Here is a 17,133-nt window from a genome sequence, read left to right as displayed (position 1 = left end):
TCTCAATCTATCCTATCAGAGTTGTAAGTTGTAAGTACTACATTATAACGAAATCACATCCAGACTACTTGTTTTTATTATGCTCAGTTAAGTTTTAATGCTTATGTTTTAATGTTGAATTTTTGCATGGAAAAGTATATTGCAACTTAAACTCTGACTTCTAAAACTATTAATAAATCTGATCTTATTGAACTAGAGTGCTTTACTCGCAGTTTCAGTACTTCAATAGGCCTTATAACGTTTATTTGTATACATGACATGTTTTAAGGGTATTTATTTTGTTACTGTGACAATTACAGAGCTGCCAGAGGGAGATCAAACGTCTGCGAGAAAGAGAACTAGGTCTACAGTCAGAACTGGCAGCCGCTAGTCGAGAGATACTTCGTCTGAGAGAGTTACTCAAAGATTATAGCACTAAAGACAACAATTCCACAATTTAAACTTTACCTTGCTAAATTATTATAGTTACATAAATTATTTTTTAAAAAAATTATAATATACCCACCAAAATTAGTTATTCCAACTATTTAATTTTCTTTTTTGATACCTCAGCAAAAAAAAATAATTAAAATTGAAACAGAAAGAAAGATAGTTGGAATATGTAGCTGAGAAAAAATATAAATTCTATTCCACCCTCACTGAGCTGCTCTCTTGGCTGAGAAAACATTCCTTAATATTTAATTAATTAATTATGGAAGTGAGGAAATTAAAGAATGTTGATATTTCTTCTTTTTTTTTTCTTAGTATGTATGTTTTTGTATATTATTTTCGTGTAATTGAGAAAGTATTTAATGTGAAACCCAGAGAGGCGAAATCACATTTTTCTGCTGGAGTGTTGAGATTATTTATGTTTCATATTATGTTCTTCATAAAATTTCTGAATATGTGCAAAAACTTAAAAAAAAAAAATACTCAGTCTGAATGTATAAATAATAATAATAATAATAATTTAATTGAATAACAATAGTCAGACATATTTCTAAAATGTAAATCAGCTTTGGGATGAGCTGATAGGCCATCCCTCACTCTATGCCACAAAATCAGCGATTTTGTGGTGTTGGTGATCAAAATATTAAAAAAGTAGAAAATTTGGAAACAAAAACAAAAAAATTGTAAAATGCAGAAAGAAATTTCTTATCATTTTACTTTCTTTTTTTTTTACCCCTATTTTCTCTTTAATTTATAGTAAAAAACTGGAAGCGGTAGATGAAAATTGAAAAAATGTAAATATAAATGTTGGAAAAATATGAATGGTGTCACTAAAAGTTTTTTGAAGAAGTACCTGGAAAAAAGTAAATAATTTAAAAAATACGATTGTATAGAGAAAATTAAAAGGAAAAGATAAACAACGTTAAAGTTGTTATGAAATGTGTTACCATCACTTACATTTTTTTTTTTTTTGTAAATATGTAATTTTATTTTATTTTTTTTGAGGTTGTAGAAGGTTATTAAAGCCCCCGCTGGAAAAAAATGCACTATTTTTATTTTCTATATTTTCCAGGAGTGTAAAGTGTAAATTATGTTTAAATTTATTTTTTTAAACAAACAAATTTAAAATAAACTTTATTTACTTATGTTTTTAGAAAAGAAAATCATGATGTCTTTGGAAAAGATCTGATGAATACTAGAAATGTTTTCATTTATTTTTTGCTGTTTTAACCTATTACTTACAAAGCTATCTGTGATCCAAATCATTGGGCCCCTTTTCCTTTCAGTAATCTAAAATTCTTGAGTCTTGAGTGTTGAAATTTACTTAATGTTTAAAAGTGACAGTAATTTAGCTAAATTAAATATTTCTTTTTAGGAAAATGTCTATTAAATAATATTGAATTTAAAAAATATAAAAGCAATCTCTTTGTTAGTTCTTTTTCAAAGAATATCCTTTTTTGGATGAGAAAGAGAAGGATTGATTGTTACATTATGTAAAACTAATTTAAAATGTTTTCTAATTGAGAGAATGGTAGAACCATTGGTAAAACCAAAACCAATACGATTCAAGAGCTATATTAATAAGAGAGGACGAACTGCAATTTTTCATTAAATTCTTCGATCCATTACTGTTGGTTAATCTTTCTTGGGACATGGACATAGTATGGTAGATTTTTCTTGATCAGTGTTATCTTACAAAGACTCTGTACTTTGGCTCAACGACTAGAATTGTCATCAAATTCTCAAGCTTCAGGACTCGGATTTTTAAAGAAAAAATTGATTTTCCATTCTATAGCAGGAATGTGGAATGTTCCTAGCTTTAGCAATGTTCTGGCAGCATACTCATATAACACAAAATGTGTATATTTTTGTAAGTCTGTTCTATGCAAGTCCATTTTTTTGCTCAGTTTCTGCTTCAGATACAAATTAAGTATTTTAAGACCTGGATACCCTTAAAAGTGTCCAGCCTACATACCGACTATTTTCTCGAAGTCAATTTAACTTTTAGATTACCCGATTACTCAAATCTTGAGGCCTGGCTCATTTCAAGCATTAGTATTTCTAGTGAAAGGGCTTTATCTATGCTTATAATTAACACCACCTATATATCAACAATGTGGTAATTTATTAACTGTGAAAATTTACAAATTAACATTAAAATTTAAGATTTAATAATTAGCCGAGGAAAATCTGCAAAAATAGTTCTCGTCGTTAGGATGTGCTAAGGCACTCTAGATAGGATTTTTTTACATAAACGTAGTACAGGTTTTTTTACTTTGATTGTTTCTGTTTACGTGAATAATAGTCCTGGTGTTCACCAATTTATTCTTTTCCTTCATCACCTCAGCTACTTCCAGGATATCATCAGCGTAAGCAAGAATGCCAATTTCCACTCTGCAGATAAGTCTATGTGAACATTTTGTGTTCTCTTTTACAGTAAGCAATTCATCCAACTTGAGAATTAATTAGAAAAGAACTTGAAATAAAGCTTGCTTTCAACCTGGGCTGAAACAGACCCTCCGTCAATAGGTTATTGTTTTCTTAAACGCGCTCGAATCCTTCTCTTTCGGGGAAAATAATGATTTAATGTTTATTGAACTTTAAAAGAAAAAAGTAAATATTGTGTTCGACGTATTCATTAGGACTTAAGATTCCTACTCAATCAAATATTTCTCTGCACTTGCCGAAGCATTTTTTGTTGTTTTAAAGAAGAAAATGAAGTGCAGAATCTTCTTCTTTGCCTTCAAATCATTTTTTATTCTTTGCCAGTCTTTTGAAAAAATGAAAGAATCTTCTATATAAAAATGTTACAAAATATTGCAAAATGTAGTTTGAAATTTTAAATTAATTATTTAAAAAAAGAATTAGTCTAATATTTATTATTGTATGGAAGAAAAAATTCCATAATATTGTTAATATAAATATTTGTATAGAGAGAGAGAGAGAGAAAAAAAAAGAGGTTAGTTTTATTGAGGTATAAATTTTAAGAAATTTAAATAATTTATTGTGAAATTTCACTTCACTATTGATGTTAGCACAAATTAAAATATATATATAATGAAAAAAAGAATTAATTAGAGTACAGTAGTCAATTACTTACTTCAAGCACACCACTATTGATTGTACCAAAGGAATTATACTTAATTTTATTAACATTGCTATATATTTGCAAGTTATGTACATTTTTTTTTGCATAGTATACATATGATATTTATATATTATTAAGAACTTTTTTTCTTTCTTTCTTTTCCCCCTGTCGCTCTTTCATTTATTTCTGTTAGTATGTAAATATAATTTAACATTGGTTAGTTTTTCGTAGAGGAAGTAAGTTGACAGATTAACGATTGTATGATTAATTTAGTCTTATAGAAATATATAAGTACATATTTAGTGTTGTCTCTTATTTATTTTTAATGTTAAGTTTTCAACAAATCTGTTTCACAACCTTTTCAAATCTCCGTTAACTTCATACAAGTTTTGTTGAAGGATAGATTGCCTTACCCCATCCTCCATATAGACCTTTTTCCTTTAATATCTGAACTTTTTCTCAACATATAACTCTCCATATTTCACTGTCGAAAGCAACTGTATCCTTCAATTAACAATTGGTCATCATTTCTTGGATTACTATTAATGAGACCATAAGCAGTGCGACTACTTTTCTAATGTTAAAAGGTACCCAAAACAGAATTTTAGATAACTAAAATTTTCTTTTTTTTATTTGAGTACATATTTATCAATATTTTATTTTAAATAGTTAATAATAGTTCCTCTAATTTTTAAATATTTCCCAGCACAAATAAATTTAATGTAATTCAGTAATTAATAAAATGCGGCCCCCTCATGTAAAATACAATTTTTAAACATTACCTATTTACAGTCAGAGTCATAAATATTCGTACACCTGCAATTTATTCAGAAAACATACACAAAATTGGAGTTAAAAAATAAAACGCTTTGCCCAACAATTGTTTTATTAACATCATATCAATTGAAATTTTACCATATCACATGATCCATAATACCATAAATAAACTCAAGAAAGCCTACACCCCCTGCACTCACACATCCCCAAACCATTGACTGATTTGCCACCATATTTTACCGTTGGAATGAGATTCTTAACATTCATGGCATCATTTTTCCTCCTCCATACTTTTTGGTTTCCTCGGGTACAAAATAATTCTAATTTAGACTCATCAGTAAAAATCACTCGATTTTAGAAATCAGAGGGGTTGTTTGTATTCTCTTTAGCAAATTCTAATCTTTTCTTTTTATTAGCATTACTGATGTAACTTTTTTTCCGAGCCCTTCTTCCATGTAAATCATTTCTTTTCAAACACCTTCTAATTGTGCATGAACTTACTTGTCTTCCAGTTTCAGAATAATATTCATCCTCCAATTTCGGAGCACTAATTTTTGGATTTTTTTAAACTTTTCTCACTATGACCCTTTCATCGTGCACACTTAATTTTCTTGGACGTCCACAACGTTCTTTAGAAATAAATGTCTTCCTCGCACTATATCTGTTGATAAAGTCTTTAACCGTAGTATGGGGCCTATTCACAATTTTACCGATTTCTCGGAGCGATCGACACTCATTGTAAAGACGAATAATAATCCGCCGTTCTGATTCGGAAGTTTCTTTTGATTTGCGCCCCATTTTAATTTTTTTTGGGGGGGGCTAGTTTTAACGTACTTGCTAATTGTATGTATTCGACATAAACTGAAAATTAAAACCTGACATCTTATCGGCAAGATAATATTAAAGGATTACAGTCTTAAGTCCACTGTACGAATACTTTTGACCCCCATCCGTTTACTTGTTTACTGTAAATTGAAAACATAATCAATTGATGAATGAATTCAAATTATAATCAAGCTTCATTTTGTTTGGCTTGGATCACATTTAACATAAAAAGTCATTATTGGAATTATACACAGGAAAAAAAAGTATTAATTGAAAGATATGCTGGTGTACGAATATTTATGACTCTGACTGTATATGAAATTCACAAGCCTTAAATTAAAACTAGGTTACATTAATTTTATTTCACCATTTTTACAAAAAATGTTTTACAATTCATTGACATTTTAAATACCACGTACACACCATATGACATCTTGTAACCACATACATATGTAACCTTCCTCTCTCAGACATCCAGTTCAGTGTGAGTGCTTCAGTGTTGAAGTCACTAAGCAATATTAATTTAAATGTTTAATTATCTTATAAGTTACTTATAATTATCATTATAAATCTGATGATGGATAAAAGACGAAAACCTCTAGTTTGCCACGATGGACAAAATCACCATTACATCAACATAATTTAATAAAGATGTTCATGCTGAGAGACATTTAAGTACGTAAGTTTTGTGATATTAGTAACAAAATACTTTCTTTTATTGCTGCAAATAAACCTCTCAAAATTAAAGAGGGGTTTTAGTGAAGTCAACTTATTTTCTACATTGTGTAAATTGTTTTGTTGATTACTAGAAGTACACCCTATTCTTTGGTTTCCATTATTTTGGTAAAAACGTGGCAAAAAAATTTTAAATAAATTATGAATAGTAAAATATCTTTTATATACGCACAATGCCTCAAATTTCATTAATGCTGTCTGTAAAAATACAGAATTTATTAGGCACCATAATTTTTATTTTTTACATCAAATTACACTACATTTAGTATAAAGTATATTAAAGCACTATAAAGTAAGAATCATAAGTGTGATTATATTTGTTCGCTGAAATGAGTGCAGTGGTCAGAAGCGTTCTATCTTTATCCAGTGCTTATCAACACTGCCAGGTTGCAGCCAAGTAATGCTCAGCTTTCATCTGAAATGATTATGCTTCACATCCAGCATCCGATAATATTAGGTGATTGTGATCCATTCTATTCCGAAGATTAACAAAGTTATGGAAATGTACCTACTACTCTGCCTTTGAGGGACTGTTTCTCAGGTAGCCTTTTCTATTATTTTATACGTTCTAAGTATTATAACATAAACTAAACCCGTGATTCTGATAAATAATCTTTTCCTTTCAATCTGAATAATTTTTTTTTATTGCATGTTATTAGTGAATGTTTTTCCTGTTACAGTGTTTTCTTTTACTTCTTCATCTACTTTTTACTTTTATTGGTTTTTTGTACTTAGGCAAATTAGCCATTTGTGTAAAATCTTGATGAAAGTTCACTGACTTAAGCAAATATTAATTTTTAACAATCTTAATCTAGGTACGGATTAAATTGTAATAATTAATGTAATATTCTTTTCCATTATCCAGGGCTTTCATGTATGGGCCTTTCTAACGCTATACCAGCCTTGAGCACATAAGTAACTCTCATCTTTCATCTGAACTGATTTTCTCAATGGTTTCTTCACTACACCTGTCATACACCATTCTCATCCATTCTATTACGGAGCATAAAGAAGTCAAGAAAATCTACCTATCACTGGCCTGTGTGGAACTGTTGTTCAGGTTGGTATATATATTATTTCATATTATAGTGGAAAGCAAAACTTTTTTCAGATTTTTCCCTCAGAAAATGGAAAAGTTACAATTTTTGTTGAAAGTAGGTTTTAATTTGATTGATAAATTCAACGTCAAACTGCATGTGAATTCTAAATTTTTGTTCAATCTATTTAAACCGTTTTTAGTCATAACCTTTTTTTAATTCATTTTCATGAAAAAAATGCATGGAAAATAATAATAAATGTGATGGAATTGTCAGTCAAATTAATCATGAATCATAAATCATATATGTGTTTTTTGGAAATATATACATTTCCTTTTCATTGAGTAACCACGTTTAGCTTCTTTAATAAATTATTTTAATGTACAGATCAATGCTTCAGCTAAATTTTTATGATAATACTTTACTATAGCTACTTATGTACAGATTTTATCATTAAAATTAAATATGTTTGAATAAAATTGTAACTTTTTTCATAGAAGTTAAATGAAAAATAGTACAAAAGTAAAATTGCCACGAAGGAGCAATTAATCTTAAAAATAATTTAATGTTTCACAATGCAATGAATTCGTTCTAAAAGATTGATCCGTTTAATCCAAACTAATGATTAAGTATTAATTTGTAGAGTCATTGAATAAAATGTTTTTTAATTCTAGAATTACTCAATAAACTGTTTATTTCATTGAATGTTTTCAGATTGAAAACAGCCAATACTGTGAGTACTACCAGCAAAACCGTCCATCAACTGAAGTGGAAATGAAAAAGACGATGAGAAAACATCTATCAACTGAGTAAGTAGAAACAACTTTTGTTATGAAACAATTGCTAAAAAAATATATTATTTAGGTACAGGAAATTTGCATGTTTGTATCACAATCTTATTTATTAAATGATTTTTTGACTTAAAGTGAAAATAAAAAATATTATTTAGTAGGTGAATAAATAAAAACCTTCATTTGAAAAAAATATTTATTTACACAGCTATTTTGTTTTTACATAGACTTATTATTACATTCTATTACACGAAAAATATACATATAAATTAATACAAAATACAAAAAGAATTGCTAAAAAATGTTTAAAACTAACAAAGAAGAGATTTGTTCAAAAAAAAAAAAAAAATTAATTTAAGTAAAAATAGAAATTTTTAAAAGATGTATTAAATCTTACTTCGATTCTGAATGGAAAAAGTGATTATATCGTTCAAAGTAGTTTCAAAAATTATTATTAACTTCATTGTCAAAGAGAATTTGTAGCATTTATCTTAAAAATTACTTGATTTCATTTAAAAGTTGCTTCACATGTAATATTTGAAAGAAGAAAAAAGACTTAAAATTAGTTACAATTGAAATTGCGTGCATATTCAAATCTGGAAAAAAATCAAAATACATAACTAAAAGCAGTCACAACTGGCAAAGCGCTCTATCGGCAAGCTCCAGAACTACTCAACAAATAGTAGTTCTCAGGTCTTCCACTAGATCGCATAGGTATGTAGAATTCCTGTCTTTAATTTCATATATGATTTACATTCATTTTTGTACTTTTAATAATCTTCACTGAAGATAACATCGGTTATAAGTAACAAACTATTGATATTGGTATTATTGAATATTGGTTGGGATGGGAGTAACAGTAAATACAAAAGAGTAATTATTGTGTATAAATGTAGTTTATTATAAATTTTGTTAATAACACTTAAATAATTTTATTTTTATGTAAGTCAACATTTTTCTGATTCAGAGTAAGTAAAACTTACAAATAATTTGTTTAGGTATTCTTGAGAGATTACAAGTAAGGAATAAACATTTATTTACATTCCATTCTCTTTGAACAATATCCATTCCTACTCGTATATTAAAAAACTAATTGTCTATTATTTTTTTTGCTTCTGAGAGTACAGATTATAAAGATTCACTTCTGAAGGAATAGTTTTTAAGTTAACTTCAAATGTAAATTAATATGTACCATAAGTTTGATTATAAAGGTTGATCTACTTAGATTCTTTATTGCAATTTTCGACTTCCAAATGATAAATTTGTTAAAATATATTTACGTATTTGTGAATGAAATCAAATAGTGTATTGAGTTTTAATGTATTTTGTTTTTCTGTATCCAGTGCGTTGGTCCAGGGCTCCTTTTGGCCTTTCGCTAGCTCTTTGTTCAGATCATCTATCATCTAAAATGTTTACTATAAAGCTCTAAACTTGAATGTCATCCATTCCTACATTACAATGTGAGCATTCTACCATCAATGTTTTACACAGCTGCTCTTAGGGTAGTTTTCAGTTAACACAATCAGGTACCTTTATTTAATACTTCCAAAGCATGTTGAAGTAATTTTCTTTTTTAAAAAAGATAATTAAAATCTTTCTCGCGAATCTACTTACCACCCTGTACTTCAGGTAATCTTATCTATTATTTATTGTGTTCAGTGAATTACTGAGAAATGATTTTTTTGTTTTGTTTTCAACAAATTAAATATTTCATTTATTCAAGTATAACCATTAGTTCTTTATTTTAAAGTACTTTTAGCATAACAATGAATCAAGTTCAGTCAATATACTAATTTTGTATTATTGTTATGCAGTACGTTCATCCAGCACTTCGCTGACTTGCAGCTACCATTTATGATCGATCACATTACGTGTACATGTCCACATAAGTTGAGGTGAAGCGCATACAATTTCGCATTTCTGGAAAAAATCTATCCTCGCATTCTTGTGGGACTTTTCATTCAGGTAATTATATCTTAATTAAAACGTATACCATTAAATTTAAAAAGGAAGGAATGCTTTTTCAGATTTATTAAATCTTACTTCGATTCTGAATGGAAAAAGTTTTAATATCATTCAAAGTAGTTTCAAAATTTATTATTAACTTCATTGTCATTGAGAATTTGTAGCATTTATCTTAACAATTACTTAATTTGATTTAAAAATTGCTTCAAATTAATGATGGCAAAAAAAATACAATTTAAATAGCTTGCATATTGAAATCTGGACGAAAATTAAAATACTTAACTAAAAGAAATCACAACTGACACAGCGCTCTATCGGAAAGTTCAAGAACTACTCGGCAAGTAGTAGTTCTAAGGTCCTTCACTAGATCGCATAGGTATGTAGAATTCATGTCTAATTTCATATATCATTTACCTACATTTTTGTTACTTTTAATAACCTTCACCAAAAAGATAACATCGGTATTAACTAACACGCTAATTGCCTATTATTTTTTTGGTTCTGAGAGTGCAAATTATAAAGATTCATTTCTGAAGGAATAGTTGTTAAATTAACTTCAATCGTAAATTAATATAAACCATCAGTTTGACTGTGATCTACTTAGATTCTTTATTGCAATTTTCGACTTCCAAATGATAAATTTGTAAAAATATATTTACGTATTTGAGAATGAAATTGAATCTAGTGTATTGAGTTTTAATGTATTTTGTTTTTCTTTATCCAGTGCGTTCGTCCAGGGCTACCATTTTGGTCATTCGCTAGCTGGTTGTTCAGATCATCTATCATCTAAAATGTGTACTGTAAAGGCTTTAAAGTTGAATATCATCTATTCCTGCATTACAATGTGAGCATTCTACCATCAGTGTCTTACACAGCTGCTCTTAGTGTAGTTTTCAGTTAATACATTCAGGTACCTTTACTTAATACTTCCAAAGCATGTTGAAATAATTTTCTTTTTAATAAAAAAGATAATTAAAATCTTTCTCTTTAAGTTGGAATGAGAAAAGTTTAAATTATGTTGAACGAAGGTTTGAATTTAATTGAATAACACAATGTAAATCGTTCGAAGTGTTAAGCATTTGATCATCAATTGCAACTATTTTTCATTCAACCCTAATCTTTTTCAATCGAATTCGTTCACTTTTAAAAAGTATAATCTATCTTTTCATTAGAACTTAACATTTTTTGAATTTATTTCAAGTAATTGCAACGTAGAGTAATTTAAGTTTAAATAATTAGCTGTCAGAATGTTTAAAAATGCTACGAATTCATTCTTAAAGAATGATCCGTTTAAAAGATTTAAGCTTTCCTTTCATTCCTGTAAGATAAAAATATATCTTTGAAAGCAGTTATTTGTAGTTCATTGAATAGAACGTTTTTTTATTTTAATCTTTTATTAAAAATAGAAAATGTATTACTAGTAGGAGAATAAAGAACAACCTTCAATTTTTAAAATAATAATTTTATTTGAGTAATTTTTTTTCTTTACATAAACTTAGTAAATTATAATCATTTATATGAATAAGTTAATAAAATACAAAAAGAAGTGTTAAAAAGTGTTTACAACAAAAAAGAAAATTAGAATTTAACAGCAGATGTAATCTTCTCTTTATTTTCAGTGCTTTCATCAATGGGCCCTTTCGTATCACCTTTAATCTGAAGTGATTACCTTTAAAGGTCCCTTACTTTATGTCCAGTAAGCAGCACGTCTGCACATATTTTGAGGTAATTCGCATCTATTTGTGCTGGAGACATTACGCTAAGTAAAGGAGATGTACTTACCACTTTATATATTCTGTTAAGGTACTGTTATCCATTATTTATTTTTTTTGCATACTAATTTATGTATACATTCTAAATAAATGAGTGAATAAGTTTTACTAAACATAATAACATGGTAGCTTTATTTCTGTCAGATTTAAATTTTATTTAATTTAAATAAAAAATACGTTTTAAAGGGTAATGCATGTTATTTCTTCGCTTCTTCCATTACAGTTCAATACTTTTGCACTAAATCAAACTTTTTTGAAAGAAATTGAATGCAGAACGGTTAATATTGATTAAGACCTCATTAGATTGGGAAAAAATTCAGCACCGTGACATCGCAACATCGTTGCGAACTCAAAATGAGTCTTATTCATTTAAGAGATACAATGTATATTTGATTTCATTCTTATAACAATGAAAATGTAACTTAATACACGGTTGAGTAGAAGTAGCATTTATTCAAAGCTTTTTTTATACAAGAACAACGTAATAAATCCTTTATTTCATTGAAGAATGGGTGGTTTTCAGAATGAAAACAGCCAATTAGAGTACTGCCTGCAAAAATGTTAGTCAAATAAAGCTGAAAAAAAAAGCATTTGGAAATATCTAAATATAACATCTATCTGATGCAAATGTGCAACTTTTGTTATGAATCAATTGCTAAAAAAATTATTATTTAGATATTTGCAAAATGAATGTTTAAGTCACTATCTCATTTACCATAAGCTTTATTGACTTAGAAAAAATGTATTATTTAGCAGGAGAATTAAGAACAACGTTTAGTTTTTTAAAAAATTATTTATTTCATACCTATTTTATGTTCCATAATCTTAATATTTTACATTCTATGATAATGAAAAAAAACATATATAAATTAATAAAATACAAAGAGAAGTGACAAAAAAATTTAACTTTCGATTTTAATTTGTTTCATTGTTTCTTCTTTCTGAAAGATATAAATGTATCTCAAAGTAATGGTTGTGTTTTAATTTGTAGAGTCATTGAATAAAATGTTTTTTAATTCAAGAATTACTCAATAAACTGTTTATTTCATTGAATGTTTTCAGATTGAAAACAGCCAATACTGTGAGTACTACCAGCAAAACCGTCCATCAACTGAAGTGGAAATGAAAAAGACGATGAGAAAACATCTATCAACTGAGTAAGTAGAAACAACTTTTGTTATGAAACAATTGCTAAAAAAATATATTATTTAGGTATAGGAAATTTGCATGTTTGTATCACAATCTTATTTATTAAATGATTTTTTGACTTAAAGTGAAAATAAAAAATATTATTCAGTAGGGGAATAAATAAAAACCTTTATTTGCGTAGCTATTTTGTTTTTACATAGACTTATTATTACATTCTATTATACGAAAAATATACATATAAATTAATACAAAATACAAAAAGAATTGCTAAAAAATGCCTAAAACTAACAGAGAAGCTTAAAAAAAAAATTAATTGAAGTAAAAATCTTCGATTTTGAATGAAAAAAGTTTAAATATCGTTCAAACTAGTTTCAAAATTTATTATTAACTTCATTGTCATTGAGAATTTGTAGCATTTATCTTAAAAAAGTACTTAATTTGATTTACATGTAATATTTGCAAGAAAAAAAAGACTTAAAATTAGTTACTATTGAAATTGCATGCATATTGTAATCTGGACAAAAATTAAAATACATAACTAAAAGCAGTCACAACTGGCAAAGCGCTCTATCGGCAAGCTCTAGAACTGCTCAGCAAATAGTAGTTCTCAGGTCTTCCACTAGATCGCATAGGTATGTAGAATTCTGTCTTTAATTTCATATATCATTTACCTACATTTTTGTTACTTTTAATAACCTTCACTGGAGGTAACATCGGCAATAACCAGCACACTCTTGATATTGGTATTATTGAATATTGGTTGGGATGAGAGAACAAGTGTAATTATTGTGTATAAATGTAGTTTATTATAAATTTTGTTAACATTTAAATAATTTCTTTTGCATGTAAGTCAACATTTTACTGATTCAGAGTAAGTAAAACTTACGAATAATTTGTTTAGGTATTCTTGAGAGATTACAGGTAACGAATAAACATTTATTTACATTCCATTCTCTTTGAATAATATCTATTCCTACTCGTTTATTGAAAAACTAATTGTCTATTATTTTTTTTCCCTTCTGAGAGTACAGATTGTAAAGATTCACTTCTGAAGGAATAGTTTTTAAATTAACTTCAAACGTAAAATAATATGAATAATAAGTTTGATTATGATCTACTTAGATTCTTTATTGCAATTTTCCACTTCTAAATGATAAATTTGTTAAAATATATTTACGTATTTGTGAATGAAATCAAGTGCATTGATTTTTAATGTATTTTGTTTTTCTGTATCCAGAGCGTTCGTCCAAGGCTGCTTTTCTGGCCATTCGCTAGCTGGTTGTTCAGATCATCTATCAATCATCTAAAATGTGTACTGTAAAAGCTTAAAAGTTGAATATCATCTATTCCTGCATTAGAATGGGAGCATTCTACCATCAGTGTTTTACACAGCTGCTTTTAGTGTAGATTTCAGTTAATACATTCAGGTACCTTTATTTAATACTTCCAAAGCATGTTGAAGTAATTTTCTTTTTTTAAAAAGATACTTAAAATCTTTCTCGCGAATCTACTTACCACCCTGTACTTCAGGAAATCTTATCTATTATTTAATGTGTTCAGTGAATTACTGAGAAATGATTTTTTTTGTTTTTTTTTTCAACAAATTAAATATTTCACTTATTCAAGTTGTACCATTAATTCTTTATTTTAAAGCACATTTAGCATATCAATGAATCGAGTTCAGTCAATATATTAATTTTGTATTATTGTTATACAGTACGTTAATCCAGCACTTCGCTGTCTTGCAGCTATGTACCCTTTATGATCGATCGCACTAAATGTACCTACATGTTCTCCGTACATGTCCACATATGTTGTGGGACTTTTCATTCAGGTAATTATATCTTAATTAAAACGTATACCATTAAATTTAAAAAAGAAGGAATGCTCTTTCAGATTTATTAAATCTTCGATTCTGAATGGAAAAAGTTTTAATATCGTTCAACGTAGTTTCAAAATTTATTATTAACATCATTGTCAATGAGAATTTGTAGCATTTATCTCAAATATTACTTAATTTAATTTAAAAATTGCTTCAAATTAATGATTGCAAAAAAAATACTATTGAAATTGCATGCATATTGAAATCTGGACAAAAATTAAAATACATAACTAAAAGCAGTCGCAACTGGCAAAGCGCTCTATCGGAAAGTTCAAGAACTACTCGGCAAGTAGTAGTTCTCAGGTCTTCCACTAGATCGCACAGGTATGTAGAATTCGTGTCTTTAATTGCATATATGATTTATGTTCATTTTTGTTACTTTTAATAACCTTCATTATACTTAGATAACATCGGTAATAACTAATACACTAATTATCTATTATTATTTTTGCTTCTGTGAGTGCAGATTATAAAGATTCACTTCTGAAGGAATAGTTTTTAATTAACTTTAATCGTAAATTAATATGAACCACAAGTTTGATTATGATCTTAGATTTTTTATTGCAATTTTCGACTTCCAAATGATAAATTTGTAAAAATATATTTACGTATTTGTGAATCAAATTGAACTAGTTTTAATGTATTTTGTTTTTCTTTATCCAGTGCGTTCGTCCAGGGCTACCATTTTGGTCATTCGCTAGCTGGTTGTTCAGATCATCTATCATCTAAAATGTGTACTGTAAAGGCTTTAAAGTTGAATATCATCTATTCCTGCATTACAATGTGAGCATTCTACCATCAGTGTCTTACACAGCTGCTCTTAGTGTAGTTTTCAGTTAATACATTCAGGTACCTTTATTTAATACTTCCAAAGCATGTTGAAATAATTTTCTTTTTAATAAAAAAGATAATTAAAATCTTTCTCTTTAAGTTGGAATGAGAAAAGTTTAAATTATGTTGAACGAAGGTTTGAATTTAATTGAATAACACAATGTAAATCGTTCGAAGTGTTAAGCATTTGATCATCAATTGCAACTATTTTTCATTCAACCCTAATCTTTTTCAATCGAATTCGTTCACTTTTAAAAAGTATAATCTATCTTTTCATTAGAACTTAACATTTTTTGAATTTATTTCAAGTAATTGCAACGTAGAGTAATTTAAGTTTAAATAATTAGCTGTCAGAATGTTTAAAAATGCTACGAATTCATTCTTAAAGAATGATCCGTTTAAAAGATTTAAGCTTTCCTTTCATTCCTGTAAGATAAAAATATATCTTTGAAAGCAGTTATTTGTAGTTCATTGAATAGAACGTTTTTTTATTTTAATCTTTTATTAAAAATAGAAAATGTATTACTAGTAGGAGAATAAAGAACAACCTTCAATTTTTAAAATAATAATTTTATTTGAGTAATTTTTTTTCTTTACATAAACTTAGTAAATTATAATCATTTATATGAATAAGTTAATAAAATACAAAAAGAAGTGTTAAAAAGTGTTTACAACAAAAAAGAAAATTAGAATTTAACAGCAGATGTAATCTTCTCTTTATTTTCAGTGCTTTCATCAATGGGCCCTTTCGTATCACCTTTAATCTGAAGTGATTACCTTTAAAGGTCCCTTACTTTATGTCCAGTAAGCAGCTCGTCTGCACATATTTTGAGGGAATTCGCATCTATTTGTGCTGCAGACGTTAAGCTAAGTAAAGGAGATGTACCTACCACTTTATATATTCTGTTAAGGTACTGTTATCCATTATTTATTTTTTTGCATTCTAATCTATATATACAATCTAAATAAATAAGTGAATAAGTTTTACCAAACATAATAACATGGTAGCTTTATTTCTGATTTAAACTTTATTTAATTTTAAAAAAAAAATACGTTTTAAAGGGTAATGCATGTGATTTCCTCGCTTCTTTCATTACAGTTCAATACTTTTGAACTAAATCAAACTTTTTTGAAAGAAATTGAATGCAGAACGGTTAATTTTGATTCAACATCGTGACATCGTAACATCGTTGCAAACTCAAAATGAGTCTTATTCATTTAGGAGATATAATGTATAAATGTATGTATAATGTGTATCTCAAACTTATGATTATGTTTTAATTTGTAGAGTCATTGAATAGAATGTTTTTTATTTCAAGAATAACTCTATAAACTGTTTATTTCATTGAATAATGATTTCAGATTGAAAACTTCCAATACTGTGGAGTACTACCTGTAAAACCATCCATCAACTGAAGTGAAAATGAAAAAGACGGTGAGAAAACATCTATCAAATGAGTAAGTACAAACAACTTTTGTTATGAATCAATTGATAAATAAATTTATTATTCAGATATTTTTAAAATGCATGTTTGTATCACAGTCTTATATATCAAATGATTTTTTGACCTTAAGTGAAAATAAAAAATTATTTAGCAGGAGAATAAATAAAAATCTTTAATTTATAAAAAAAATTATTTATTAGTATGCCCATTCTTTTTTTTTACATTATATACATGTTATAAATTAATAAAATACAAAAAGAAGTGATAAAAAAACGTTTAAAACTAACAGAGAAACTTAAAATAATAAAGAAATTAAGGTAAACAAAAAAGTAAAAAATTAGTTCCAAAAAAATCCGTCAGAGGGCGCCACTTATGAGACAGGTGTGAAAATAGTTCCAGAATTGACC

At 27.6% G+C, this 17,133-nt stretch overlaps 1 protein-coding gene across 36 annotated transcripts in view; it reads left to right on the top strand.

The window, feature by feature from the left end:
* RapGAP1 (Rap GTPase activating protein 1) overlaps nucleotides 1-17,133 on the top strand; it is a 325,082-nt gene that overhangs the window by 307,072 nt on the left and 877 nt on the right. For 6 of the 36 annotated variants that reach the window (XM_074137179.1, XM_074137182.1, XM_074137146.1 and 3 more), the window contains 13 exons: nucleotides 300-5,794; nucleotides 6,194-6,395; nucleotides 6,720-6,914; nucleotides 7,606-9,647; nucleotides 9,891-10,023; nucleotides 10,372-10,557; nucleotides 11,267-11,450; nucleotides 12,482-12,576; nucleotides 13,117-13,995; nucleotides 14,286-14,402; nucleotides 15,114-15,299; nucleotides 16,009-16,192; nucleotides 16,644-16,739. In XM_074137179.1, coding sequence (XP_073993280.1) covers nucleotides 300-440 — 141 coding nt within the window. In that variant the 3' untranslated portion in view covers nucleotides 441-5,794; nucleotides 6,194-6,395; nucleotides 6,720-6,914; ... (8 more) ...; nucleotides 16,009-16,192; nucleotides 16,644-16,739. Of the gene's footprint in view, nucleotides 1-299; nucleotides 5,795-6,193; nucleotides 6,396-6,719; nucleotides 6,915-7,605; nucleotides 9,648-9,890; nucleotides 10,024-10,371; nucleotides 10,558-11,266; nucleotides 11,451-12,481; nucleotides 12,577-13,113; nucleotides 13,996-14,285; nucleotides 14,403-14,687; nucleotides 14,775-15,113; nucleotides 15,300-16,008; nucleotides 16,193-16,343; nucleotides 16,522-16,643; nucleotides 16,740-17,133 lie in introns of all 36 variants that reach the window. The other 30 variants (XM_074137173.1, XM_074137166.1, XM_074137165.1 and 27 more) reach the window with 30 other exon arrangements.

This window comes from Rhodnius prolixus, unplaced genomic scaffold, assembly GCF_049639745.1.
Source record: "Rhodnius prolixus isolate KJV_2025 unplaced genomic scaffold, Rpr scaffold_5, whole genome shotgun sequence".
Taxonomy (NCBI): Eukaryota; Metazoa; Arthropoda; class Insecta; order Hemiptera; family Reduviidae; genus Rhodnius; species Rhodnius prolixus.
This window is presented reverse-complemented; position numbering and strand designations above follow the sequence as displayed.